At 48.8% G+C, this 26,793-nt stretch overlaps 1 protein-coding gene across 1 annotated transcript in view; it reads left to right on the top strand.

Moving 5' to 3' along the window:
* Nucleotides 1-23,264, top strand: part of Scfd2 (sec1 family domain containing 2) — a 336,750-nt gene extending 313,486 nt beyond the window's left edge. The window contains exons 7-9 of the mRNA XM_057773027.1: nucleotides 385-519; nucleotides 14,460-14,579; nucleotides 21,842-23,264. Of these exons, the coding sequence (XP_057629010.1) occupies nucleotides 385-519; nucleotides 14,460-14,579; nucleotides 21,842-21,934 (348 nt within the window). The 3' untranslated portion in view covers nucleotides 21,935-23,264. The remainder of the gene's footprint in view (nucleotides 1-384; nucleotides 520-14,459; nucleotides 14,580-21,841) is intronic.
* The last annotated feature ends 3,529 nt before the right edge of the window (nucleotides 23,265-26,793 follow it).

Here is a 26,793-nt window from a genome sequence, read left to right as displayed (position 1 = left end):
CTACAGAAGAGACCAGAGAGCCAGGGCAGTACTGGAGAACTGCATGAACACAAGCTGGGATCCCTGTGGTATTAAATTAATAAAAATAAAAAGGGTAGGGGGCACAAAATTAGAGAAGTAGGGAGAGGAGGGCAGATCTGGAAGAAATTAAAGGGAGGAGTTGGAGTAAATATGATCAAAATACATTGTATGAAATTCTCAAAGAATTAATGAAAATGTTTTTAAAGACTCAAGGTTGTTTTATAACCTGGCACTCAAAAAATCACAACTATTGCTCAGTATCAAACTGAACTCACTTTAATTTCTTTGATGCAGGTGAAACTGTCTCCAGACACAGAAAAAGAAAAGTGCTTTTGCTCATAGCACAGTGTTCTGTCTTTCCAGGCATCCTACAAGCCATTGTTGAAGCAGGTTGTGGAGGAAATATTTAATCCTGAGAAGCCAGATCCCGTTGACATTGAACATACATCCTCAGGCCTTACTGATCTCCTTAAAACTGGATTCAGCATGTTCATGAAGGTAAGTAACCATGAAGGGGCCATCCTCAGTGTCACAGTGTCCCCTTGACTGAGTATGGGAATGCTGGCACACAGTTAGCCCCGCCCAGCGCCAGGGAGACAATGGTCTACAATCAGGGAAACCCCCATTGACCATTTGATGGGGTGCAGTGTGAGCTCCTTGGACCTGAGTCCTTTCATCTTTCCCTAGCACACGTGCACCTGTGGTGGCTGTCACAGGGCATCCTCAAGAGCACCGCTGGACAGCTTTTACCCTCATGAGCCACTTGTCACCAACAGGAATACATGTACTACTGTTCACTGGGCTTAGTGACATCCTCTGCCCTTACTTCTAGAACTTGCTCTGCCTGGTAATGAGCAACTTTGCATACTCCTGTGACTAATATCATCACCCCACGACTCATTAGAGAGATTTGTGATGGTCCAGCAGACTCCTTGAGTTTCTCTGGCTCCAGTCTGGGGTGGGTCAGAATGACTGAGCAACTCTTGGAGTAGGGATGAAGGAGGAGAAAGCACACAAATGGGATCTATTTTTAAGCCACTGTAAAGTTTCTAAATTTAAAAGGATCTAAACAAGATTGCAGACTGCCCTCCCAGGCTATGCCCGTATTTCAGCAGTAATAACTCTTGGAAATAATAGAATGTTTTGCCAACTTCAAAGAGTCTTTGAAATCATGAATTAATCTGCATGAAAACATCCAGCCTTTTGGAGTTCAATAAAAGCATATTCCAGGAAAACTGGCCCATCCCAAAACCCAGAGAGAACCGAAGGCTGCCATCGGACTGGAAACCAGCAGTAAAGGCTGGAGTGGCCTTCCACCCTTTGTTCTCCTCTTCCCTTACCAGCAGCTTCTGACACAAGGCCTGGCTGCTCAATTTCTTTTTCTTTCTTTCTTAATAAAGCAGAGCAGCTGAACTTCTGTAATGTGTCCGGAGCTCTTGTGCTGACTCTAAGCCCAGAGTTGGATCACTCTCTGCTCCTCTATCCCGAGGAGCTCTTCCTGGTGGCCATTTTCTTTAAAAAAAAATTAAAAAGGAAAGAAGGAAGGAAGGAGGGAGGGAGAAGAGAAAATTAAAACCAGCAATAACTTCTGGGACAGACATTTCCAGCCCTCTCGACTTAAGTCCTTCCTCTACAAGCCTGGACCTCCGGTGGTGACCGTGGACTGTGTCAGGATGTTAGCTGTGAGTGATTCCCCGAGTGTGTTTTCTTTCACTGTCCCATGAATCGAGAGCTGTCACACTTGGAAGTCACCCCTGTACACTCTGTACAGTGTTTTCGCCCTCTTGTCCTGTGTTAAGCCATTCCACCATCCTGTGTGACCTTGCCTAGGGAGCTTGGGATCCTGAAAGGGCAGCATGGGAAGTGAGGTATTTAACCCCATTATTGGAGCTCCTGGAGGCTTCAGCAGCCAGCTGACCTCGGAGGGAAGGCTCCTGGGAGTAGATTAAAGGAGAATTTTGTTCTCCCAGCTGCTATATAGCTTCTCAAAAAGCCATGTTGAGAAGGAGGCAAAACTAGACAGAAGGACTTCCACTCTACCCCAATGCGTGTTGAGATGGGAGGAGGTAGAATACAGATAGACCCACAGGTAGTGTGAACAGTGTCCAGGCCTCCCACCCACACGCATAAGGACAATCCATGTGAACCAGTGAGCCGGAGTGTTTCCGTCCACCCTCCTGTCTATCCTTATGACAGCCTCAGCAGCAGGTCCTATCCTTATCCCTTTGTTGTTGTTATTTGTTGTTGTTTGTTTTGTTTTGTTTTTGTGGTTTTCGAGACAGGGTTTCATTTCTCTGTGCAGTTTTGAAGCCTGTCCTGGCACTCACTCTGTAGACTAGGCTGGCCTTGGAACTCACAGAGATCCACCAGCCTCTTCCTGCTGAGTGTTGGGATTAAAGGCTGTGCCACCACCTCTTATCCCTCTTTTGCCCAGCAAGGAAACTGAAGTCCTACATGGCTAAGCAGTGAATGCAAATTTCCCAAAGCCTGGGATTTCATCTCCTTCTCCCCATTCTGACGTGATTTCCACAGAGCACACAGCAAATGGCAACTCCAGGGAGTGTCCTCTAGTCCAGAGCACTTGCCTGGAGTGGGGGGCCTAGAGGACACACAGCATCCCCAGTCCCATGGTGCTGCTAGGCATGTTCTCGAAAGTAAATATTCTGTGTTATTAATTCTGGTTCTCTTTGGTATTACTCAGCTGCCTTCCCTTCCCTGAATCAGTACAGCCTGATGTGGGAAGTCCTTCTGTATTTGTGTTACTTTTATTGGTTAATGAATAACGAAGCTACTTGGGCCTATGACAGGGCACAATAGAGCTAGGTGGGGAAAACTAAACTGAATGCTGGGAGAAAGCAGGCAGAGTCAGGGAGATGCCATATAGCTGATGGAGGAGAAAGACACCCACAGGAGCCTGCAGGAGCCTTGCTAGTAGGCCACAACCTTGTGGTCATGCACAGATTAATAGAGATGGGTTAACTTAAGATAATAGAGCTTGCTAGCAATACACCTAAGTGACTAGCCAAACAGTGTTTTAATTAACACAGTTTCTGTGTGATTATTTTGGGTCTGGGCAGCCAGAGAACAAACAAGCAGCCTCTGCCTACAGCAGCCCATAAAGAAGATCTCTGCCTGGATTGGTCATGGGGTCACTGGTGTGAGTGAGGTCACACAGGGTTCAGGGGCACCTGCCATTCCTCCCACTGCTTTTCTGGGACTTGGGCCCAGGGCTCAAGGGAAGAATGAACCTAAGATTGCAGATGTCTCCCTATAGGCTACATCTTCATCCTGAACCCTCAGAGGCAGTTACTGCCTCTCTCTCTGGTCACTCACTGCCCTGTTCTGTGCCCCTGGAATGTGTTCCCTGCTTTCTCACTCGAGACTTGTAGTGCTGAGCCAGAAAGAAACAAGGAGGCAGAACCTGATGAAATAAAGTCTGCTGCATGGCTACTATTGTACAAATGGGAACATTCTCCACATGTAACTTGAACTGGAAGGGAGATGCTGGTCTGTCCCTGGTGAGTCCTTTCTCTGCACTCAGTGTCATTTCCTGGTTGACTTGGGGTGACAAGAGGCAGTCTACCCGTGATGTAGAAAATGGAAGATGAGAGGAGATTGGAGATGTGACAAGATATGCTTGGAGGGACAGGGCCACAGTCACATTGCAGGAATACGGCATGAGGCTCATCGCATGTGACAGAAAGAATGCAGGAAAGGTGGTCCTGGCCTCGTGTGGCTCTCTCAGGGCTCTCTATATCTTTTGTGCATACCCTGTGGCTGTATTTATAAATTATTTAATGGTTGCCATTCTCCAGGCTGATGTTTTTCAGAATAATATTTTTCTGAACATACAACATAACGCACTACACCAGCAGGTCGAGACAGTTTGAATAACTGTAACGAGCACCGCGTAGGGGAACAGACTAGACTCGTTATGTCTGGTTAGGTAAAATGGCCCGGCCTAGCCTCACACATCTACATGTGTGTGACTTGAAGGTTTTTCTCAGTTCAAATTCCACCGAAAAGATTGTGAGAACTATGGCTAGAGCCTGGAGGACTGGTCTAGGACTTTATCTTCAGGGTCCTCAGCACTTGGCATTCTGCATACAGCAGGTACTAACTGATGGGGAGCAGTGTGGTCAGAGAAGATGGGTTACAAAGCTCACTCAGCATAGCCTGAAGCCATTAGTTTCTCCTTCCAACTACACTGGTCCCACTAATTGGAGGGAACTCTTTCCATGACCGCCATGAAGACCTGAAACCACAGTATAAGCCCCGTGGACACACAAATGCAGCGCCTTTTCTCACTAAGCACATGACATGTGTTGTGGTCTCAGTGTGTGCAGTTTGCAAGTGTGACAGTGAGCCTAGCCCTTCCTTTCCCTTCTTCACACTTCCAGTGGTTGAAGGCTTGTTCTTAACGTACATCTTAGCAACCTCTGCGGACAATTATGTATTTCCTCATCAAGTCAAGAACTTTCATCTTCCTACTTACGTACTTTACAGCTTTTCTTTGGCTTATCAGATTTGCCAGCACCCTATTTCTGGGAGATAATTTGCACTTTGGGGCCATAATCAGGTAAATTAAGGGGTACTTAAACCAACACTTTGATGCTGCTGAGGTCGGTTGATAACCCAGGTGACTTTTTGGTGACTAAAGAGGGGGTGCGTGTGTGGTATGGGCACTCCAGACAGGGATGTCTCTCGGTGACTAAAGAAGGGGTATATGTGTGGTACTGGCACTCTGGACAGGAATGTCTCTCAGTGACTAAAGAGGGGGTACATTACAGTACAGGCACTCTGGACAGGATTGTCTCTCATTGACTAAAGAGGGGGTACATTACAGTACAGGGCACTGGATTGTCTCTCAGTGACTAAAGAGGGGGTGCATGTGTGGTATGGGCACTCTGGACAGGGATGTCTCTCGGTGACTAAAGAGGGGGTGCATATGTGGTATGGGCACTCTGGACAGAGATGTCTCTCAGTGGCTAAAGAGGGGGTGCATGTGTGGTATGGGTACTCTGGACAAAGGGATGTTTCATGTTCAGGCTGGAGAGAGCAGGGCAAGATTTCATCATGCTTCTCAGAGCTGTTTGCAACTTAAAATGTAAGAGATTGATTTCATACTATAAATAACCAAGTGTGGAACACAAAACCTCAGATAAGGAAAACCGCTGCCTGGTCCTTAAGCCTGAAGCTTCATCCAAACTTTCACAAGTGAGCGGCACTATCGGTAGACTCCAGTGAGCCTCATCAGCTGCCCTCATCCTCCTGTCTGACTGAGATGGAGGCCACCTCACTCCATTTCCACCTCACACCACAGCGCTGAAGTCTGCTTCCCCCACTGCTTCCCCTCCCTGGAGAACAGAGCAGAAGCAAAGGTGCTGATGTTGCAGAATGGAAGACCTGTTCCAGCAGAGTGGCGGATGGTGGAGCAGATGCTGGGGTGGTTTGGGGTCTCTTCTCCATGTTATGTTTATTCTGTAGTTTGATTCATTGAACAGTAGGTAGTTCTCTTAATCTATATCCCCCAACCCCATGCTCTGTAAACTTCCTTCCAGGGTCTGCAGCAGTGGAGGTGGTAGAGACTGGAGCCATATACCTGCAGTCTGACTGGGTGAGAACCACTCAGCCTCTCTGTACCTTCATTTTCTCATACATAAAATTGGATAACATGGAGCTCTTGTGAGAAATGTAACGGCATGCTTGGAACTCAGCACCAGGACTGACTATAGTCAGCACTGTCCCTCCATGCCAGACGAGAGAGAGAGAGAGAGAGAGAGAGAGAGAGAGAGAGAGAGAGAGAGAGAGAGAGAGAGAGAGAGAGAGAGAGAGAAAGCCATGTTTGGTATCTTTATACCCTATACATATATTGGGTGTGCACACAGGTAAGGCAGAAAGATTATGAGTTTGAGACTATCCTGGGCTACTAGCAAGAGCCTTTTTGAGAAAGAGGAGGAAGGAAGAAGTCAGGTACGGTGGTATATGCCTGTAATCCTAGAATTCAGGAGATAAAAGTGGGAAAATTTTGAATTCAAAGTCAACCTGGGCTACATAGTGAGCTTCAGTCCAGACTGAGCTGCACAGTAAGACCCTGTCTCAAAAAATTAAAATAACAAAAGAAAGTAGAAGGAAAAATAAGAAAGGATAGAAAACCTGTTTTTAAGATGAAGACAAAGAAGAGACTGCACATACTGCCTGCAAAAAGAAACCTGTAAATCCCCAGTGGTTCCCACTTGCCAGAAGACAAGCAGTTGGGTGACCTTGTGGCATGTCCCTGGAGCCTTGCTCTTGGGCTGCAGTGTTCTCTTCTAGACCCTGTCTCTACGCTGTGAGCCCGAGTCGTTGATCTCCACAGTCTCAGTGACATAAACTTAACCTCTCTTGAGCAAACTGTAGGCAGCCAGTAAAATATGCATGCCTTGGCCCCCCAAACACTGAGGCTGAACCCATGCTGTCTCACATCCTGACTGTCCTGAAGCCTGTCTGCATTATCACCACTTTCTGAAAGACAGAGCTCTGTGGTTTGCTGCTGCCTCGGTGCTGTGGCCAATGCTAGCTCCCTGCAGACATTTGGGCATGGCTCTCTAACTCAGTTCTACCTGTGTTCATGCATTTCTGTAGGCCAGAACAGTTAAGAAAAAAGTGGTCTGTCTAATATTCTCTACTGGAGTGAGACAAACTCCATGGGTAGGGAAGTCCTGGCAGCAAAGTCTTGCCTCCCTGGAGTCAGAACTTCATTTGTGTTGTAGTATGGGCAGTTAAAACACTTTCCTTGCATGTCTCTGCTCTAAAAATCCAGGGCCATGGAAGTCTTTCATTCCCACTGGTTCTGTTCATCCAGTACCATGGTATGAGCCATGAACACCACGGCTCATAATAATACTAACCGTTCATTTGGCTCAGAAGGGTGCACTCAGGCTCTGCCTCCCATCAGTGAGTGAGCCGCTGCTGAGCATCTGCTGGGAACTCCGAAGGGCCTGTGGCCCAGGACCTCAGCTCCTCTGTGTGGTGTCAGTGCTCTAAGAGGGACAGCCAGGGGAAAGACCTTGGGTGTCATGGCCTGAAAGTTCACTAACGTCACCTGCACAGCACCCCACGTGTCAGGGCGGTCGCTTTAAGGAAATAAAACATGCATACTTCCTCTCGAAAAGGGATCAAGAGCCAGAGGGCAGGAAGTATCGTCATGGCCACTTTTGAAAAATATAGTCTGTATATGGGTAAATCCACCACACATGGCTGCCCAGGGCAATAAGGGCAACACTTACTGTTCCTAGGTGTCCTTCCCTCATGGAAGACATTGAAATCATTTACACTTCTGACCTGACTTCAAAATCAGTGAGACCAGAATGACTGTACTGGAATAAAGAAATACCACTTGCTATTTGTACATTTTTTTAACTATCTATTAAAAGGCAACTTCCTAGATTAGAAGCTGAGGGAAGCAAGCATGCCCTATTATCTGAGGAAGACTTTCAGGTCAGCATGATCACTTCTCAGCCAGAGGGAAGGCTTGTGACCAGCCGCTAGGCTGTCATCCTCCAGGGGCATACAACCCAGTGAGGGTGGTCCACTGGGGTGGGGGACCACCGTGGGCTGCAGCTGGCATGGAAAGCCAGCTGCCTGGTAGACTCCTGCACAGAGCACCTTGAGGTCCTCTGGGTAAAGCTTGCTCTCAACCTAATGAATCCATCACAACACACTTTCCCGTCTCCTGGAATGGGAATTTAATTTAAAACTAGCATGTCTAATAGGCAGCACTTTGAAAGTGCATTTCTGGAATCTGCGGCTTGGGTTTCAGTCTCCCGAGAGTAATAGACTTTATATCTACTCCATGTGTTTGGCCCTTGGTTTGTTTTGACTAAAGGACATGGTCTGTCAAGATGTTTTCTCTGCTGGACTTGGTATAAGAGGGTGGGCTTTATCCCACAAAATGGCACGAGGCCCTTCCCCTCCTTCTCCTTGTGTTTTAAATGGTTTTGTTGCTGTAGTTGTTCCATTTCTTATGTGGCCATGCTTAATTAGAAAAAGTTCATAACAAAGATTCAAGTCCCAGTGCCTGCCTCTGGGCCCTGTGTCTGAGTTGATGGCCACAGCCTCATGGCCTGGAAACAGGAAAAAGTCCACGTGAAGGAATGGTGTTCACATGGGCCATAAAAGCTGTCAAAATTGGGCTGTCAAATACCAACAAGTCATGGCAACTTAATCAAAGGAAGGCTAATTTACTTTAAGGACCAGAGGATATCCAGGAACCCCAAAGACAGCAGTGCAGGATTAGACCAAGAACTGGAAAGCCTGCCTGGAAGATAAGCAGTATTCCAGACTCTGCACTCTGCAGAAGAGGCTGGGTGATGCCCAGCGGGGCATAGGTGCTCAGCAGAGGTGAGAGTCCAGCCATAGCTTTGGGTTCTCCTCAACTCTCTGCACTCTGCAGAAGAGTCTAGATGATGTTCAGCATGACGTAGGTGCTCAGTTGATAGTAGGTGAATGCATCAGTGAGTGTCCAGCCATAGCTTTGGGTTCTCCTTGATAGCCTTGTGTTCACAGAGTCTCATCTGTCTTAGAATGACTGGATTACCAGGACCTCATTCCATGACCAGAAAACCATGTTTGGACAGCGGGGTCACACTATAACCACATGACTACCAGCAGCCCACTCCGAGGGCCAATGATTGGATTGCCGATAGGACAGTCACCCAAAGGATGCGTTGTGATGGGGGTGGAGCAAATGCCGGCCTTCATGTGAGGGCTGATGTCAGATCCTTCAGCTGCGAGAGCTGAGCATACCTTAGAGGTCATCTAGACCCACCCTCTATTACTCATCTAAGGAAAGCAAGATTCGGAGAGAGAACTGTCGGATGGGGTCCATGGTGCTTAATGGCATTTCTGATTAGATGAAACTATGTCAGCACTGAGCTTCTTGGTTAAGTGAGTGCAAGTCCTGTGACTCCTCTTTGCAACCATGTGTAACCATTGTTCAAATTCTTCTGAATTATGTATGATGCATGCTATGAGGCAGGGTTTGATTTATATCTAATGTTAGTGCAATCTATTCCAAGAGTTCTATGAAGTGGACTTTGGCATGAGTTCCTTAGCAGAAGCAGAAACTGGACTGTGGCAGTCTTCGTACTCCATCTGACGGAGCAGTGACTGCTGTGGGTAAGGGAGACATCGATGGATGAGACACCTGCCTACTGTAGCATAGCTTGCCTTGTGTGGTTCTCAGGATGCTGAGGATCCGTGGAGGGAGAGAGAGAGGTGATGTGGGGGATGAGGGGGGAGCACAGCGGAGATCTGATGGCATCAGAGCGTGTTCGGTCCTGTCAGACCCGTGCGCGTCAGCGCTCAGTGCCAGCGGAGAGGAAGAGAAGACAATGGTAGAGATAAGCAGAAGTGGAGTTAGATCAACAGGAGTTGGAAATGTAAATTTTTACCAAATTTTACCAAAAACCAAGAGTTAACCTGTGCTTCTTAGTTTTTGTCAAATTGACACAAACTAGAGACTCCTGGGAAGAGAGAACTGCAGGAAGAATTGTTCCTGTCGGATTGGTAATGACTTATATAGTGGTCCCCAGCATACTGTAGGAGGTGCCACTCCTAGGCAGATGGTCCTGGTTGTCTGAGAAAGCCAGCTGAGAAAACCATGGAGAACTATGGTTTCTGCCTCTGCTCCTGTTTGAGTTCCTGCCCTGACTTCTCAGAGTGATGGCCTGTGATCAGGACTTCCAAGCCGCATAAACCCTTTTAGGCTTTGGTCAGTGTTTTATCAGGCAGCAAACAGCAAGCTAGAACGGAAACCGCTGAGTGATATTCGGGAATGTTTAACAGATTCCCCTGTGCTCTGTGAGGCTTGTCCTGGTAGCACTGAGAGGGCAAACCAGAGTGAGCTTGGAACTACGTGAGCTGAGAGAGACAAATGATGGGACTCTGAACTTAGGTAGGGCTGAGGGAATGGGGGTGGGGCAGGAAGAGTCACTGTGGCTTCCATAGGATGGTTATGGGTTGCATATGCTAGTAAGAAGTTGTCCAGGATCTCTGTGTGTTCTGGGTACCTAGGTGGATGGGCTAATGTTGTCCTGATTAGGCAGAAGAAATAAAGAAAAGGGTGATTTGCTTTGGGGACTTGTTAAGTGTAGGGGGTTGTGAGATTCTTCCTCCCTCCTTCTTCCCCTCCCTCCCCCTCCTTCTCTCTCCTCTGCACTCTCCACCATCTGCACTCACCAGTTTCCTTTTCCTTTTCTCCATCTCCTCCCTCTGCACACACACGAGAACCCACACTGTGTGCAGCAGAGACCTCCTCCGTTCCGTGCACTGCTGAGTCCCTGGCGCCTTTAGCATGCTTCCCATGCCTCATCATCATTGTTCAATAATATTTGTTGAATGGATGACTAGAAAAATAAATAGAGGAGTGTTTGGTGGCGGTGCCAATGCTATTAATGATTCCTGATGGCCAATGTCAGAGTCTTTGCAGGGCCTGGTCTCCTTAAAACTTGAGCCTCTCTCGCTGCCTCTGTAAGGTTCTGATGGCTAACAGAGAATGGGGAACTTGATTGTACCTATTCTAGGATAAGTGAGTCACAGATGGAGGGAAACTGAGTAAAGTAAAGGAGCAATATGCAGGAGAGACTCAGCAGCAAGAGTCCCAGAATTCTTGAGTAGTTCCAAACACGGGAAGGGGTAGGATCCTCACCTTGGCATTCCCTTCCTGGAAGCCAATCCAGATATCAGAGTGTTCGCCAAGAGCACACCTGCAGAGGCCCCATAGCCTGCACTGAAAAGCTGGGTGTGGGGCAGAGAAAGAAGCCATCTTCCCTTACCAGAGCCAATGTCCTCAAAGCCCAGCCCTCCGCTGCTCATCAAGTGACAAAGAGCAGAGATCCCACCTGCTTTATTACACCCTGCATGTGCAGTGACAGATGCTATGTCAAACCATCACCTTCAGATTGTCACCCCTCGGCCGAGCACAGACAGGACATCATCATATATGGCTGCTTATAAGGAATGCGGGATTGGGATGGGGACGGCGCCACCTCCTAGCAGCCTGCTGGCCTGACGTGCTCTGAAGAGAAAGTCTGGTATCAACACACAAATCTAAACTGAAACCGAAATAGCAAACACCAACGTGCATTAATTGGACCCATGTATTTGTGCCTAGACCAACATTCCCTCCACTTAGCCCCAGGGAACTGCTCTTTGTTGTTGCCTTGTGTTTCATTTCTTTCCCTTTTCATCTTCTACTGTGTCCTTCCAAGATCCTCGGCATGTGCTTCAGATTCCAAACTCTCTATGGAAAGCATATGTCTTGAAGAACACACTGTGCCATGCTCAAGTTCCAGAGCCAGTTGTATTTCTGTCCCAGGATTAAGTGAGAGACAACAGTTGTTTGTGGGCTGGAGGCTTCTCAGGGTCTGGTTACTGAGAAAGCAGAGTTTATGCTGTTCTTACAGAAGACTAGAATCTGAGTGCCAGCACCCGTGTTGGGTACCTCCCATAACTTCAGGGAATCCTATACCTCTGGCCTCCATAGAAACCTGTACTGATGTACATAGACACACACATACACATAATTTTAAAAATAATTTTTAAAGTCTTTTAAAAATAAGAAAGATTATAAGGCAAAATAAGAGTACGTAGGGAATGACAATACCAGAGATGGAAGACACAGTAAGATGTCACAGTGATCTGATAGCGCAGAAATGGCGGTGTCAGGAAGATGCCAGCGATAGCCATGGGCACAACTTGATCTAGAGCAGGTAGGTTTCAACCTGTGGGTCGTGACCCCTGGGTCACATATCAGCTATCCTGCATGCCCGATATTTATATGACAGTTCATAACAGTAACAAAATTACAGTTATGAAGTGGCAACAAAATAATTTTATGGTTGGGGTGGCCACAACATGCAGAGCTGTATTCAAGGGTCCCAGCTCTAGGACACTGAGAACCACTGGTCTAGAGGATGAAGGGGGCAGTGGAGGTTAAGAGAACTCTGGTGTGTGACTCGGGCAGTTGTGCTGTCAGTCACTCAAGAGAACAGAATTAGAGGAGCACGGAGCCCACTGAATCAGGGGATGTGGGATTATCCAGGAGGTGATATCCAGAGAGCTCACTGTGGGACATACATGCAGACGAGACGGTCCTTCAGGGGCGGTGGAGTGAGTGAGAAGACTGGGGAGTCACGGGCAGAGCCTCAGCAATATCAGTATTTAAAGAGACATACTAATAGCAAGAGTTGATGAAGCTCTCTGAGAAGAAATGACAAAGACGGAGGAACAACCAGCAGCATCAACACAGAAGTCAGAGGAGGTATTACCAACTGACAGACTCCACAAAAAGATCCTGCTAGGGGAAAACCAAAGAGTGTCCATGACTCTTAATGCTGTCATTAAGTGGCTTATGCAAGTGACCCCAGCAATTTCAGGAGAGCGTGGGCTAGCAGCAAGGTTGCTGAAAAGCGTGTGGTGTGTGGATTAGAAGAGAACAGAGAACAAACACAGTGAGGGCAATGGACGATCCAGAGGCTAAGCTGGAGGCCAGGGAGGTGTGCAGGCCTCCTGAGCTCTGTAACTGACCAGGACTCGCTAGGACTTACCCTTTAACTTTTCCTCCTTCCTTCTCCCTTTCCTCTTCCTTTTTCCATCACTTCTTCTCTCCTTCCTTCTAGTGTCCTCCTGGCCCACTGGTCTAGCCTTCTGCTTTTGGGATGATCCAAGGCCCTTAAATGGCATGTGCATCTGTGATTGGAAGCTGTCACTCTGTTAAAGCCCTGTCTTGCTGGAGGGGAAGCCTATGGCTTCACCTCTCCCATGACTTTGGTAGCCATTCAGGCAGCTGACAGCACCTTTCTAAGTAATGCCATTTGCACCTGCTTGGTCCTGGCTAGGTCTTGAGCTGCTCCATATGGTTGCCTCCTGGTAATCTGTAGAGCTTAGCCCGTGACGTGTGATCTGATCGCTCCTCAGGAAAACATCTGACCAACACATTCTGCTGCGGCGCACCACGCCCATCTGTGCTCTATGCGCCACCATACAGTTCGTGAACCGGGCAAGGGGCTGGAGACTGAAACACACAAAAAAGACTCACAGACAGAGAGACAGAGACACGGGTCATCCTTGATGCCAGAATGCCCCCTTTATTGTGTTCAGGGGCAGCTTATATAGGGATCCTTAACTGATAGCCACGCCCCAGCCAAACCCACCAGAAACCACTCTCCTGCCATCAGGAACTCCTGAGGGTCTCGTGCTCAGAGCAGCTGCAAGAATTACAAGTTGTTTACCAGAAATTCAGGACCTGGGTGGTTCACAGCTCCCACCATTCTGCCTTCAGGAGCCCTCTCTCATTCTCTTAATGTCTTCATCACTAGATCAATTTGTGGGTCATTTTGCATTTCCCAAACATGCTTCTCATTCTACTATATAATAAAACCTTTGTCTTGTGGGTAAAATTGCAAAATCAGGGAAGAAAAAATCTCTAGAAATTAATGTAGCATGATTAATCAAAACTCAGAAAGAGAAATTGGGGATCAGCCTGAAGATCTGAAAGCAAAGCAGCCAGCCACTGGCTCTTACCTCGACCTCAGCTCGAAATGGCGATCCTGCTTCCAGGAATCTCAGAATGAGACTGTGTCTAAGAGCTGTCTCCTCCTGTCTTATAATCCTTTCTAGGGCTGGGATTAAAGGCATGAACGACTGAGATTAAAAGCGTGACCGACTAGGATTAAAATCATGTACCACCTGGTTTCTATGGCAACCAATGTGGCCACTGAGATTAAAGGTGTGTGTTGCCACTTCCTGGTGTAAGGCTGATCAGTGGGGCTGTTTTACTCTCTGACCTTCAGGCAAGCTTTATTTATTAAAATACAAGTGAGATGCCACTACAGGCTATCGCTGCTATGATGAAGTGTCTGGTTCAAATCATGCCAGACTGTGATCCCTGGGAAGGTGACCTTTATATCCGTCTGTATCTCTGTAAACCCCCATCCCACCCACCTGAACTGACTGGGTTCCTCCTGCAGACAGTGATAGAAACCAATTCTGTGCTTTACAAAAGTGGAACAGTCAGCAGAGGTCTAGGCAGGCACACCTGCCTGGGAAAGCCTACCTTAGTAGAGAAGCAACAAGCACATAAAGGCCATAATGGCAGCTGTGGCCGAGCTATGGGACAAAGGAGGACAAGTGTGTACTGAGTCCTGAGCAAAGGGGAGCAGTAAGGCGTCTCTCCGCCCTTCTCTTCTGTAATGGCTCCAGCACAGTAACTAAGTCTTTATAGAAGGATGTGCTAAGGTGCCGCGCTGTGCATTTTCCTAGCCAGTGGAGTCACAAGGCATCAGCACCTCTGACTGTTAATAAGCCATTGTCGCTCTGAAGTTCCTCTGTCCCATCCGCAGGAGGAAAGCAGTAGCCATCACTGCTGTCTGATTTGATGTTGTTCTGTCTTGCAGGTGAGCCGGCCCCATCCCAGTGACCATCCCCTCTTGATCCTCTTTGTGGTGGGCGGCGTCACAGTCTCTGAAGCCAAAATGGTCAAAGACCTCGTAGCATCTCTGAAGCCAGGAACCCAGGTACTGAGTCATGGGTGACACAATCCAGGGGCAGTGTGAAGGGTGGCGAGGGCTTCAGTGTTCCTCTTCTGGCCTGCTCGCTTCTCCATCCGCTCCTCCTCAGCACGTCCTATTTCCTGTCATGGTCTCCTTCTGGCTGTTTCCCCAAAGTCCTCCTCCTGGCCAGACCAACCCCACCCACACCTCCCCAGAGAGGGTTCTTTTTTTTTTTTTTAAGGACCTACCACTTTTGCAAAATCCATCATAACTGGTTAAATTCTCATTCCAAGCAAAGAGATCCCTGTTGTTTGCACAATAAATGGTGCCAACCAGGAAGTAGAGAGAGTACTGGTCCAGAAGCAGGGCAAGGCTACAACCATCAAAACCCTGTAACTTCCAGTTCTCAGCATCCTCCACCCCCAGCATCCATGTCCTCCAGCTAGCCCCACCTGCTAAGCATTCTACAGCCTTCCAAAACAGCCTCCAGCTGAGGTCAAATACTGAATTGCATGGGTCTATGGAGGCATTATACTTCCAAACTCTAACACTGAGGGACTCCAGAGACCTCAGCCCATCCGTGCTGGTCAGGGGGAAGAGTGCTGGCAAGAGCTTCAAGACTTCACTGAGACACTAGCAAATACTAAAGACTGTCCACACAGCTGCACAGAAAACTGCTGGGTGGAGATGGTAGCGTTCTAGCCCAGATCTGCCCTACTGGGATGGTGATGTGGCTTCCTCTTAGTTCCACATGCTCTGTGCACTCAGCCAGCATTCTCTGCTTCTGTGACATCCTGCCAGTTGTTCCAGACTCTTCCTGAGTCTGTGCTGCCATTCCAACCCACGCCATGCAGTAAAGTTCCTGCCGGTTCACTGACTACTCCATGTTTGCCAGCATAGGCTCCGCCACTGCTCCTTGAGGACAAAGGCTGGGCCTAGGCCTCAGCAGGTGGCAGGAGCTCGGTAAGCCTGCCTTTGGGAGGGTATACTGACTCCAAAGGATCTGGTAGAAATAGTCTGTGGTACTGAGTGCCTGAGCTTTGCTGGTGAAATCAAGTCCTGATCTCTGTTTACATCCCAGCTTACAACTAGGAAAGAGAAGCTGAGTATTTAGGGACGGATCAGGTCTGGGAATGGCCAGCCCTTGTCTGTGATTCTTTCTGCTATTATCACCTAATATGTCAGAGCTGGTGAAACTTCTGGAAAATGAATCATTCTGGCCTCATTTTTGTTCCCTATGCCCACAGTGTTAGAAATCTGTTTATTGAGACTTTTTTTTTAATAAGTCGGCACCTTCTTGCTGTCCCTAACATGGGAAGCACATCCTAATTCCTAGAACAACTGTGCATTGAGACAGCCTGCCAGACACTGTAATCCCTGCTCTGAAAGGACAGCGTGTGCATGCTTTCAAAGGCTGCGGACAGTATGGCGTCAAAAGGCAGAATCAGCAGTGGCTTTACTAGTCTGGCCCTGTGCCCACTGCACATCTGCAGACAGAGCATCTCAGAGTGTTGGAGGCTTGAGGAACAGGCTTGACCACTCCTGTCCTTTGTGTAAAAACTCCCTGAGGTGTTATCAGACCCTGAGAGGATTCTGAGGCAGCAGGGAAAGCCTGGACGGCTATTCGCCACCCTGCTTTTGGTCCCTCGGCTTGGGAAAGTAGGGAGAGCACCTGAGTGCTGCTGGAGTGACATTCGCCGAGGCCCATGTCCCCACCCCTTCACCTGGCAGGTAGCACCCTGGAAATCTGGCCTTGCTGTGAGCTGTGTCTGAATGTTACATGCATCCGCTCCATTCTCTGCTTGTGCTCACACTGCTGTGGGGAGAGTATGCGAGCCCCGCTGAAGGAGGAGTTCCATGGTAGCCATGTACCAGGAGGCTATCAAAGACAGAGCTGTCCTGACCGTGTGTGAGCAGCACCCATCTACACAGGGGGAAGAAAGTTTTACCATCCCACCCAGGGATAGCTGACCAGAGGAAATACAAGTCTTCCCTTGACTTGACTAAGGAGGGAAAGTCTCCCAACCCACCCCAGACAGCTACAAGACCAGGTCAGGACTCCCCTTAGGTTTCCTCAAGCCCTTTCGCCTGGGTACCAGCCCTGTCTCCTCACTCAGCTATGCGGCAGGGCGCCCTGTGGCCAGCTGAGCTCTGTTGCTGCTGCATGGTGGCCGTGAGGCCCACAGAAGCCTGTGATTGTGAGAAGGTAATAGCAAGGAGGTATCCTCACAGACAACAGCCATGTCAGGAAGAGAGAAAGGCCAACCATGCCAGCTACCAGTTCTCAGCTGCTTTTCAGAGATGGGTGTGGACGCCATACCTCCATGTACCTAAAGTACAGTGTTCAATGAGTCACAAGCATTTAAAAATAAAAACTAAGTCCAGAAATCTGACCATACACAACTCTGCATACATCTTTAGGGGTTCAGAATGACCTAGGTAATGGCCTGCTCTAAATCACTGTTAAATGGATGGGGAGCCCCAAGGAGGCTGAGATCTGTGGCACTAACAAAGACACCCAACCCAGAAGGGACACAGCACAAAGGTGACCTGGACTCTCACAGTGCAGGCTTGCTGCAGGAGAGCTGACCTCTGGCACTGATGTCTGGGACCAGGTAGACAGCAGGCCAATAGGTCACAGGTCTTCTGAAAAGGATAGCTGTCTCCCTAGAGTAACCACTGAGCATTTGATGTCTTGGTACTAGTGGGTGGGTGTGTACAGCATAGCACGGGTACAAGCAGGATTAGATTGCACCTCCAATATCTGTGTGCAAAAACCATTGCTCCTGATGGATGGATAAAGGGTCATATGGGTACCTGTGCTGTGTGGTCACTTGGTGGGGGGCAGAATTGGGTTTAGAGGAAAGGGAAAGAGAAAATACCACCTACTCTTTTTGATTCTAAATATTGGAAACCAGAGGGTTCTGATACCCAAATCCTAGATTTTACGGGCATGTCTGCATTCAGCAGAAACAGGACAGAAAGATGTTAGCACCTGCAAATCACGGGTGGCTAGAGAAGAGGAATGCCAGCCAGCCAACAGGCCCCCCAGGACTAGGCCTCCCCAGCTGAGTGCAGAACATACCAAGCAAAGGGCTGCTGGGGAGACTTGGTGCCTTGACCCTGGGGACACTAAAGTTGTCCATGCTGTCCCATTGTCAGCCAGCATGTGAGTAAGCACCACCTCCATCTTTTAGACAGTCTGATGGAACCTCCACCATTAGCCACGCTTGCTAATGCCGGAACACAGTTGCCTGTGGCTCTGCTGTGACGGGCTCTTCACAGAACAATGATTTGTCTCTGCTGAATGCTGTTTCTCTGTGAGATCTGTGGACAGTCAGCAATCCCTCTCCCTGCAAGGGTGGTTCTTGTAGGAGGTGTTCTGGCCAGTGAACAGTGCGTGGGGATGTCCCAGGCTGCATTGTGTGTCCTGGTGAAGAAGCTTCTGAGTGCCATACATGACAGGTGACATCAGAGTGAAATGCTGTTCAAACTTGAATGATACCGAGCCCAAGCTGAGAGCGGGGAAAGCAACAGCAACCAAGAGAAGAATTAAGAGGAGAGGGGGAGAGTTGGAGAGGAGAGAGAGGGAAGCTGCAGATAGGAAGAAAGAGAACCAGAAATACAGAGAACAAGGACCCTTTGTGGTGAGGAGTGAAGTGGTCCCTGGAGTTTGTTGCCCAGGTCTCCTGTGAAAGGCCAGCTCTCTGGAAGGTATTCTCCAATGTCAAATCAACCTCCAGACTGGCTGTATTTAAAGCATTTCATCTGCTAGGCCAGTTTCATGCCCTTCCAGGCTTTTTTTTCCCCTCCCATTTGGAGCCAAGTTTTTAGAAGGACAATTTTAGCCAAATAATGCAGACACGGTCTTATTTGAATTAACTTGGAAAAAACCAGAAATGTTCTAAAGCAGTCTAATTGTCAAATATGCCGAGTTTCTCCAAGTGCTGATCATGGGTTAGAAAGATGTCCCGGCAGCTAAGAGCTCTTGTTGCTCTAGCAGAGGACACAGATTCAATTCCCAGCTCTTACATGGCAGCCCACAGCCATCTGTAACTCCAGTTCCAGGGGATCTGACAATCTCTTCTGACCCCAGGGTCACACACACACACACACACACACACACACACACACACATATACATGCAGGCAAAATCTTCATACACGTGAAATGAAAATCACTTTAGATGCCTAAGAATTACTGGTAACCTGGTAGGTTGTATGTAAACCCTGGCCATGTGACCTAACCCGCTTGTAAGCAGCAGCCTCCAGCAGCAGGTTTCAGTGAGCTGATAGAGAGTGAATGTAGGCAGTCAGCGACCTGTCTCTTCTGAGGCCTTCCGAGATGAAAAGCTTCCCACTGTCCAGGGCTGGGGGCCTTGCCTCTTTCACTGTGTGCCTGTTCCGCCCATGCAGTTCTTTTCCTCAGGTTTTTTCTGAACTCACTAATGCAGGTCCTGCTCTGCACCCGGCACTGTGCTGAAGAAAATAAGACAGCCGCAGGGCACACTCAGGCTGGAGGATGTAAAGACAGACAGCCACAGGGCACACTCTGGCTGGAGGGTGGGAAGCCTGCTCCAGGAAGGCTTGCTGGAGGCTAGGACGTCTTAGCAGATTGAAAGGCCACAACTAGAGTAGGGGAACTCTGCCTAGATAAAGGAGCATCCCCAAAGCGCCAATTGTGAAGCTGCAGACACTTGATGGTAGCTGACACATGGGACTGACCATACAGAGAGCTATGGAGGAAAGAGCTGGTGAGAATCCAGTGGGAAGCGGATACTGAGGCCTGGGACGCTGTCCTGAGGGCTGGGCTTATCAAACAGCGGTGAAAAGAGAGTAAGGGTTTGGATCCTGTAAGTAGCAGGTTCACACTGAGAGCGCACACTCTGGCAACTTCTCCATCACATAAGGACTGCAGTGAGCTGCAAGGAGGGAAGATGGCAGAGGGAGCTAGTGACAGCAGCCACCACCAGAAGCCCCTCTGGAGCCTACGCTGTGCGAAATGATCTGCAGTGTTCATCTGGGGCAGACAGTGTTAGTCATGCCTCAAAGATGAGGAAGTGGGACTCGGAGTGACTAAGCAGCTGCCCGGGGTAGCAGCCTTAGCTAGGGTCCAGCTCACACTGGACACGCCTGAGCCTAGCTCTCCATCTCAGGCCTCTGGAAAAGTCAGGACTCAGCCCTGCTCTCTCCTTTCCTCACAGGCCCCCTAACCTACTTCACAAACCGCTTCTGTTTCCCGTTGCTTTCACCTGATCCAGAGCCCAGACACCCTCAGCGGTGATGCTCAACAGGCTGCGGGCCTCACCTCGTGGGCCTACTTGTTTGGCTGAGAGGAGCCTGATCTTTGTGTTCTCACTCAGAGGAAAACCAATCCTGACTGTCAGCCATGGCCATGAGCCCAGCACAGGGACTGAGCAGGACTGAGCAGGGCAGGTGTTTTAGGCTTGTTTGCTGCTCTCCGCTTTGACATTGACTGAATCTATAGCAGTGCACTCCCAGGTTCGTCAACCTGACAACAAGAGTTGATCTCTGAAGAAACTCTCCACCCTCTTCCTGCCCCTAACCTCAGCTGGAGAGGAGTTCACTAGCTTTAGACTGGGCTGAGGACTGTGGGGGGGGATACAATATATTAACCACTACTGGTCTCTTGTAGCTTACAGGGTCTACATCCAGAGGCTGGGGAAAGTGTGTGTGTGTGTGTGTGTGTGTGTGTGTGTGTGTGTGTGTGTGCGCGCGTGCGCAGTGTGCATGCATGCAGGCAGATAGAAGCCATAGGACAGACTCAGCTGTCCTACCTCAGGACCTGTCTACATTGTTTTTTGAAACAAAGTCTCTCAATTGAACTAGAGCTCATCAAGTAGCTCTTGGGGTTCCTCTGGCCAGGGAACCCCAAGAATCTGTCTGCCTCTGCTTTCCCAGTCCCTGGGTTACGGGCGCACACTCCACACCCAGATCTCTCGTGTAGATTCTGGGAGTTGCACACAGGTTTTCGTGCTTACAAGGCGTGCACTTTGCCCACTAAACCATCTCCTCGGCCCTATGCATACATTTTAAGTGGGCTTCCTAATGAATCCCATAAGGGTCCCTTTAAACTGTATGAACCTATATGTGTTTCTCTAGAAAATTCTGTGCTTCCAAAATTCTATGATTCTGAAGGAAATTTGCAAACCCATCAGCAGATCACAGTAGTCAGGCACTTCCTGGGCTCTCGGGAGAGGAGCTTACATAACCCTGGTGGCAATGCTGCAAGCTCTTCTTTTCTTTCTGGGACAGATGAGGTGGGAGAGGGAGGCTCCAAGTAAAGTCACTTTCCAGAGGGAATCCAGCCAACCAACAGCAGAGCTGAGATATCCCCAGCCTCTGCTGGCAGCTCTGACCTGGAAGCCCCCTTGCCACGTGCCTACCTGGTTTGTGCAGCACGCACGTTTGGGTCACGAGGGCACGCTGCGTGCACCCCTGTCTTCAGAGTCTCTTTGCATAGATGTCAGGGAAGTAAGAAGTTCAGGTCTCGGTGCTTTTTTTTCACTGCTAAAAATATGGGTTGGTTGGCACTAGCCATGTATCTCTTGAGATAGAACAAGTGCTTCAAAGGCAGCGCTCTGGGAAAAGAGGGAGAGCTCTTCAACAAGGTCGTTAAAAGTTATTTTCAAGAAGGAAAACAAAGTTCTAAATGTTTCTCTTCCACTCCCTCCCTTGGCCATGACCCTCTCCTGTTAGGCCTCAAGTTGGAATGTGGCCTGTTTTGCACCAATGAACTAGTTGAATTTGGAGTTGATTACTTCACTGATTTCATTACACCTGGGATAACCTTGGGGGCAGGCGAGCAGACAGGGAGGTGTCCTCCCTGCACCTGTCCAGTGTCGCACGGCCGGGTGCCGCCTGGTTATGCCACACTCTGGTGCTGGCCTGTGGAATTCCTTCTGGATCACCGTCCTGATTTCCCGTAGGAACTTTCTCATGGAAAGGCACTAGTGCCTGTGTGGGCAGACCCTCACTTGGCCCTTACAGAGCTTACTATGCCCCCAGGCAAGTCCTGCAACAAGCTGTCTTGGTGTGGAGAGAAAACAGCCTCACACTGAAGGCCAGGCTGAGGGAAGAGTCACCCAGCCTCAGCCACGTGGGCCCAAAGGTCCACATGGACCCAGTGAGCAAAGCCTGAGCCATCTTAGCAGCAGGCTGTAGATGAGGGACCCTGTGCCATGGCTGCTCACCCTGTGCCTCCTTTCTTAGCCCCTGATAACTATGCCCTCCTTAACTATGCCATGCCTGTCCCTCCGGTCACAGGTGATGGTGCTGTCCACAAGACTCCTGAAGCCACTTAACATTCCTGAGCTGCTCTTTGCCACTGACCGGCTGCACCCAGACCTTGGCTTCTGACATCTAAGAGGAAGATAAGACCGGTTTGAGCTGTAAATACCAATACCCATCTGTCACCATACCAGATATGTCTCCAAAGCCAGTGTCCATGTCACTAATTATAGGTGTATGACTTCATTCTGCCGGAGAGGGCCTCATGGCCAGCAGAAGACAGTATGTTTGGACTGCTCCTGTTCTTCAAAAGCAAAATAAAGACTTGCGTGTTCATTTCTCTTCTATAGGTGTCAAGCTGTCTTTAGCTGACTTCACCTCAGTCCCTCTGATCTCTCGTCACCTTTACTGTAGTCTTCCTGGAGTCACCTATGAGTCCCTTAGCTCTGAGTAAAGTCTGTCTGCAAGTGGTGGCAGGGACAAGCATTATGGTTCTAAGTTAGTCAAGGAAGGTTAAATGTCCTTAGAATTCCCTGCGTGAGGAAAGCTAGGTTGTTCTTGTGTATGGAAGTGAGGAAGGGATGTCACAGACAGAGCCTGAGACTTTGTTTCTCTCTGACTCCAAAACATTTCTGAAAGACAAGAAAGGAAGGGGTAGACCCGCCTGGGCAGGACTAGCCTGGTGGCCTCCGTGAATGGTAAATCACCCCAAGAGTGACAAAGGGCTGCTTTGTTCCAGCTGGTTCAAGGATGAGGGCAGACCCACTACTTGGAGCAGCAGTGGGAGAGACAAAGAGAGGGTGGCCGGAGGGCCGTCCTTGCTGCACATGGTTTCTCTGGCCCAGAGGAAGCCCCGTGTGGAAGAGGCTCCCACCCAAGGAGTCTAGACTGGAAACACAACTCCCACATGGCCTTTGTGATTTCAAATTCCTACTGAAATCGAAAGCCTCCTTCTGGGATTTTATATTTTCTTTCTGGTCATAGCAGAAAAACCCAGACGCATCTAGTGAAATTATATGAGAACTCTAGGGGAAAGGAAGAAAGAACTGCTTGGAACCCAGACACCGCTCACGGGGACATGGCCGGTGGGAGCTCCTGGCGTGAGTAATGGATGTCTGAAATGAGACGTCGAAAAACAGTTTCTCGTGTGGATTAAGAAGGAAGACAAAATAAAATGTAAGCCAACACATGGCTATACGTTTTATTTCTCTATTAAATGCTGTCCTTTTAAGGAAATAGAGAAAAAACTGCAAATTTAGAATCATTTTTGAGGTGAATGAAGCTGATTTTTGAAACAACACGTTCGTTTTCCACCCAAGTGTGCTTCCTACCTTCCCTGCTCTTTGATGGTGCTCAACTATAAGGCAACTCTTTTTTAAATCCCGCTAAGCTAAAAGTCTTACATTTGAATGAGAAAAAATGGCATTAGCCTCAAAGAAATAATATGTATGCAGGGATAAGTGCTTTCTAAAATAAAGAAATTTAAAGTAACCTGCCATGTGGCCCAGAACTGTATTCATCCATCCATCCATCCCCAAATGTTGAATCGGAACCTGTGGAGAACATTCCAGATACTCTGAGAAGTTCTGAGCCAAGTTTATCACAAACCAGGTACCACCCTGACTCCATGGCACTCACAGGATGAGAAGCTGATGCTGTGTCTCATGTCTGGGTGCCCGGTGGGTTTCTCCTCAGGGTTCAGGTGCACACCATATGTCTGCATGCAAAGGGAGGCTGAAAATACCAAACCAAACTGCTAGCCAGTGTTTACATCTGGAAGGCACATCAAGGGGAACATAGGAAAGGGGGAGTCACCCCCCCCCCATTACTTCTGTACTGTTTCAGGTTTTGACACCAAATATGTATTTGTGTGTTGCTTTTGTGGGTTCAATAGTTCATCTTGGCAAGTTATCTCTTAGCTAGTAAAAGAATATTGAGAAACTCCTACTCCTCTACTAGGAGAAAAGTACCAGTTACATTAGCATTCTAGATGCTCTAACACTAAAGTGAGTATGGCCATGGCTAGTGTTGGTGCGAAAAGTGTGAAAAGTTTAGCTTGGAGTTGTCCTCTTCATCTCAGTGATCACTGGCTGGAAGAACTGGGCCAGGAGAGCAATCGGTGATCGAGGCTTTGGAGGCAGGCAAGCTGGAAGAAGTTGGTGATTACTGGAGTCTGGTTTGAATAAGGAAACTGGAGGAACGGGGGGAGGTGGTCATAGTGTCTCTTCACAGGAATAGGAACCCGAAGACACTACTAGTGATAAGTGTCGGATGATTGCCTCTGCAGATCCATGTTTCCAGGAGAAACTTTCCGTCACTAATGTTGGCCAGAAAGCTAACATTGTAGCTGTGCAGTCTGGGGTTGAAAGCCTCGTTTGCCATTTCCATATTATTCAAATGTATGAATTTTAAAGGGACCTCCCCCACATGCCTTATGGTAGCCACATGAAGGTGATACAAACAGCCCAGCTCTCAGACCTGGGTGTGTTTATCACCTAAACCATGCTGGCCAAAGCAAGCATGCACAGGCCGATCTCCTACCAAGGGCCTTGCAGCCACATTTTATATACACAATTAAATCCCGGTAAATGCTGTGTGGCGACTGAGGTCTGCTCCTTTTTGGAGCTCTGTCCCCACAAGCATAGGGCATAAGCCAAGTGTTTGGCAGTACTCCCGCAGAGCAGCAGGCCCTGTGTGGATAACTGTTTGTGCCAGGTCCCTACAGTTACACTGATATTTCCATAGCAAATAATTCCATCCCCTACCAAGACCACTATTGTTTCTTCTTACCCTAGTTACCAGAAACAGCACGTCAACAACAAATAATCCACTATTACAAATGTTGTCTGTTGGCTTGCCCAGGAAACATCAAAAACCTCCATCTCTGCTTTGAAAGGAACTTCAGACAGCCAGATGGTGGAGGGATGGAGCAGGGGAGTGGTAGGGTCTCCCCACCCTCGCTCATACCCCATTCTCTTCTGCAATTTAGGAACTGATGAAGACAATAAGAACCTGCTGAAACCGCCTCTCTAGATTTCCAGAAGGAGTGCCCAGACTCCTTTCTGGGTTCTGTATTGTAAGCGGGCAGTGCCTCCCTGCTGGGCTCTTACCCGGAGGTTCTAGGAGCTCTCCACAGCTGGGCAGCTGGGCCTTTGCCATCTCCTTTCTCCTAAGCAAAACCACAGTGAGCCAACTGCTCCATTGTGGGAATCTGCCCACAACGTGTTCCCTTACCCAGAAAATAGATTTGTTTTTACCTTCTTCGGGTAAATGATTAATGCTGAAATCCCATTTTTTTTCTCTCTCATAAATAAGGGGCTCTCTATAAACACAGCCATAGCCCCCAACACTCTGGTTCTGGGCTGCCAGACAGGCAAACCTTCTGGAGCTGGATGAGGATAGAAGACAATTTCACAACCTCCCTCCCAGCCTCCCCTGCCACTGTACAGTGGGGCCAGGCCCAGCCAGGGCTGCAAGTGGTTTTGATTTGAGGCTGGAAGGAAACTAGAAAGCCAGACATCATGACAGACATGGGTTGGGCTCTGAGACAGACTGGCTGGGAGGCAGCTCCTCCAACCTGGACGTCTTTACTACTGAGGGGACTGGAGGCCAAGGCAGCCAGCAGCCTCTGGCTAATGGCAACAGCAGATGTGGTCCAATTGCCAGGAGCCCCAGGCCCAGGCAGTAACCAAGCTGGTAGCAGAAGGGAGGTGGAGGGGGCTGGGGAAGCGGAGCCAGGATGGTAGGCTGGTCAGGAGAAGGCTCAGAGCCACAACTGTCTGGGGGGTAAAGGGGTGGGAACGATGTGAGCTTCGGTATCAGAATGGTTTAGGGTAGGGTTCAGATCAGCTTCCTGAGCCCAGCCTGTTGCTTCCTTTCCTTTGTAGGATACTAAAGAGAGATAAATTAATGTGTAGCATGTCCTTGTTACAGACATCTCCCATTGCTGGTGCCCAGACAGTCCGTAAGTGAAGTAGAGTGCTCTTACCATCTGGCCCTAAGCTAACATAATCTCTAGGCCTTGGTGTTCTCATCTTAAACTAGTGAGTGACCCTCGGGGGTCTCCCAAAGATTAGAGAGCATGTGCAATTTGGCATGTAATAAATACTCAATAAACTCTCATTCCCCTCCTCTGCACCAGACTCAGGAACCCCTGCCTGGTGGGGGGCGGGGGGGGCTGTTTCTCAGCCAGAGTTTGTAGAGGGTAAGCAGGGGAGGTAGGTGGAGAGATGCTAGTGTGGAAACAGATGAGACTGTTGAAGTACTGAACACTGTGCCAAACATATGCTGAGAGCACAGTTGTCTAGAACTGTGGAAAGCCCAGTCCAGCTGAGACAGCAGCCTGGACTAGGTCTTGGGTGGTTCCCATCAGAGATTCGTTCTTATTCTCATTTTCTCTCTCCACTTCATCCTTCTGTAGCCAAGGACCCCTCGTAGCTGAAAGACCCGCCTAGGCCAAGTGAGAGGCTGAGTATGCATGGGGTAAGGAGTGAGGGGGTGAGGGCAGTCGTCCGTGCCAAGAGCAGGAGACGAGAAGGTGCAGGGCAGCTAAACTGCGAGAGACCAGCCAGAGCCCTACGGAGATGGAAGAGTGGAGAGGAGACAGGTAAGTGGTAGAGGGCTGGCTCCATTCAGCATAAAAATCTACCCTCTGCGAAGCTCTGTGTCTCCCCTTTCAGAACATGGGGGAGCCCAGGGACAATGTGCAAAGATGACCTGCTCGCTCACTGGGCATTGCTAACAATCACACCAGAGGAAGACTGGGTAGAATATAGATCTTGTCTCTGCCCTTGTACTGTCTCTGTCTTCTGTGGGAACCATGCTCCACCCTGCTGTCAACACACACCCTTCCCAGAGGTGAGGTGAGGGTAGGTTCGAAGAGTTTTGTTTTTTTTTTTAATAACAAGTTCTACGTATAACAAAACATAAATGTCAGAATGTCACTGTCAAGAGCAGTCAGATGTTCCCCAGGGAAAATGAGCTTAAAT

The sequence above is a fragment of the Chionomys nivalis genome, chromosome 6 (genome assembly GCF_950005125.1).
Source record: "Chionomys nivalis chromosome 6, mChiNiv1.1, whole genome shotgun sequence".
NCBI classification, from domain to species: domain Eukaryota; kingdom Metazoa; phylum Chordata; class Mammalia; order Rodentia; family Cricetidae; genus Chionomys; species Chionomys nivalis.
The sequence above is the reverse complement of the archived record's forward strand: the minus strand, read 5'-3'. Positions and strand labels throughout refer to the sequence as shown.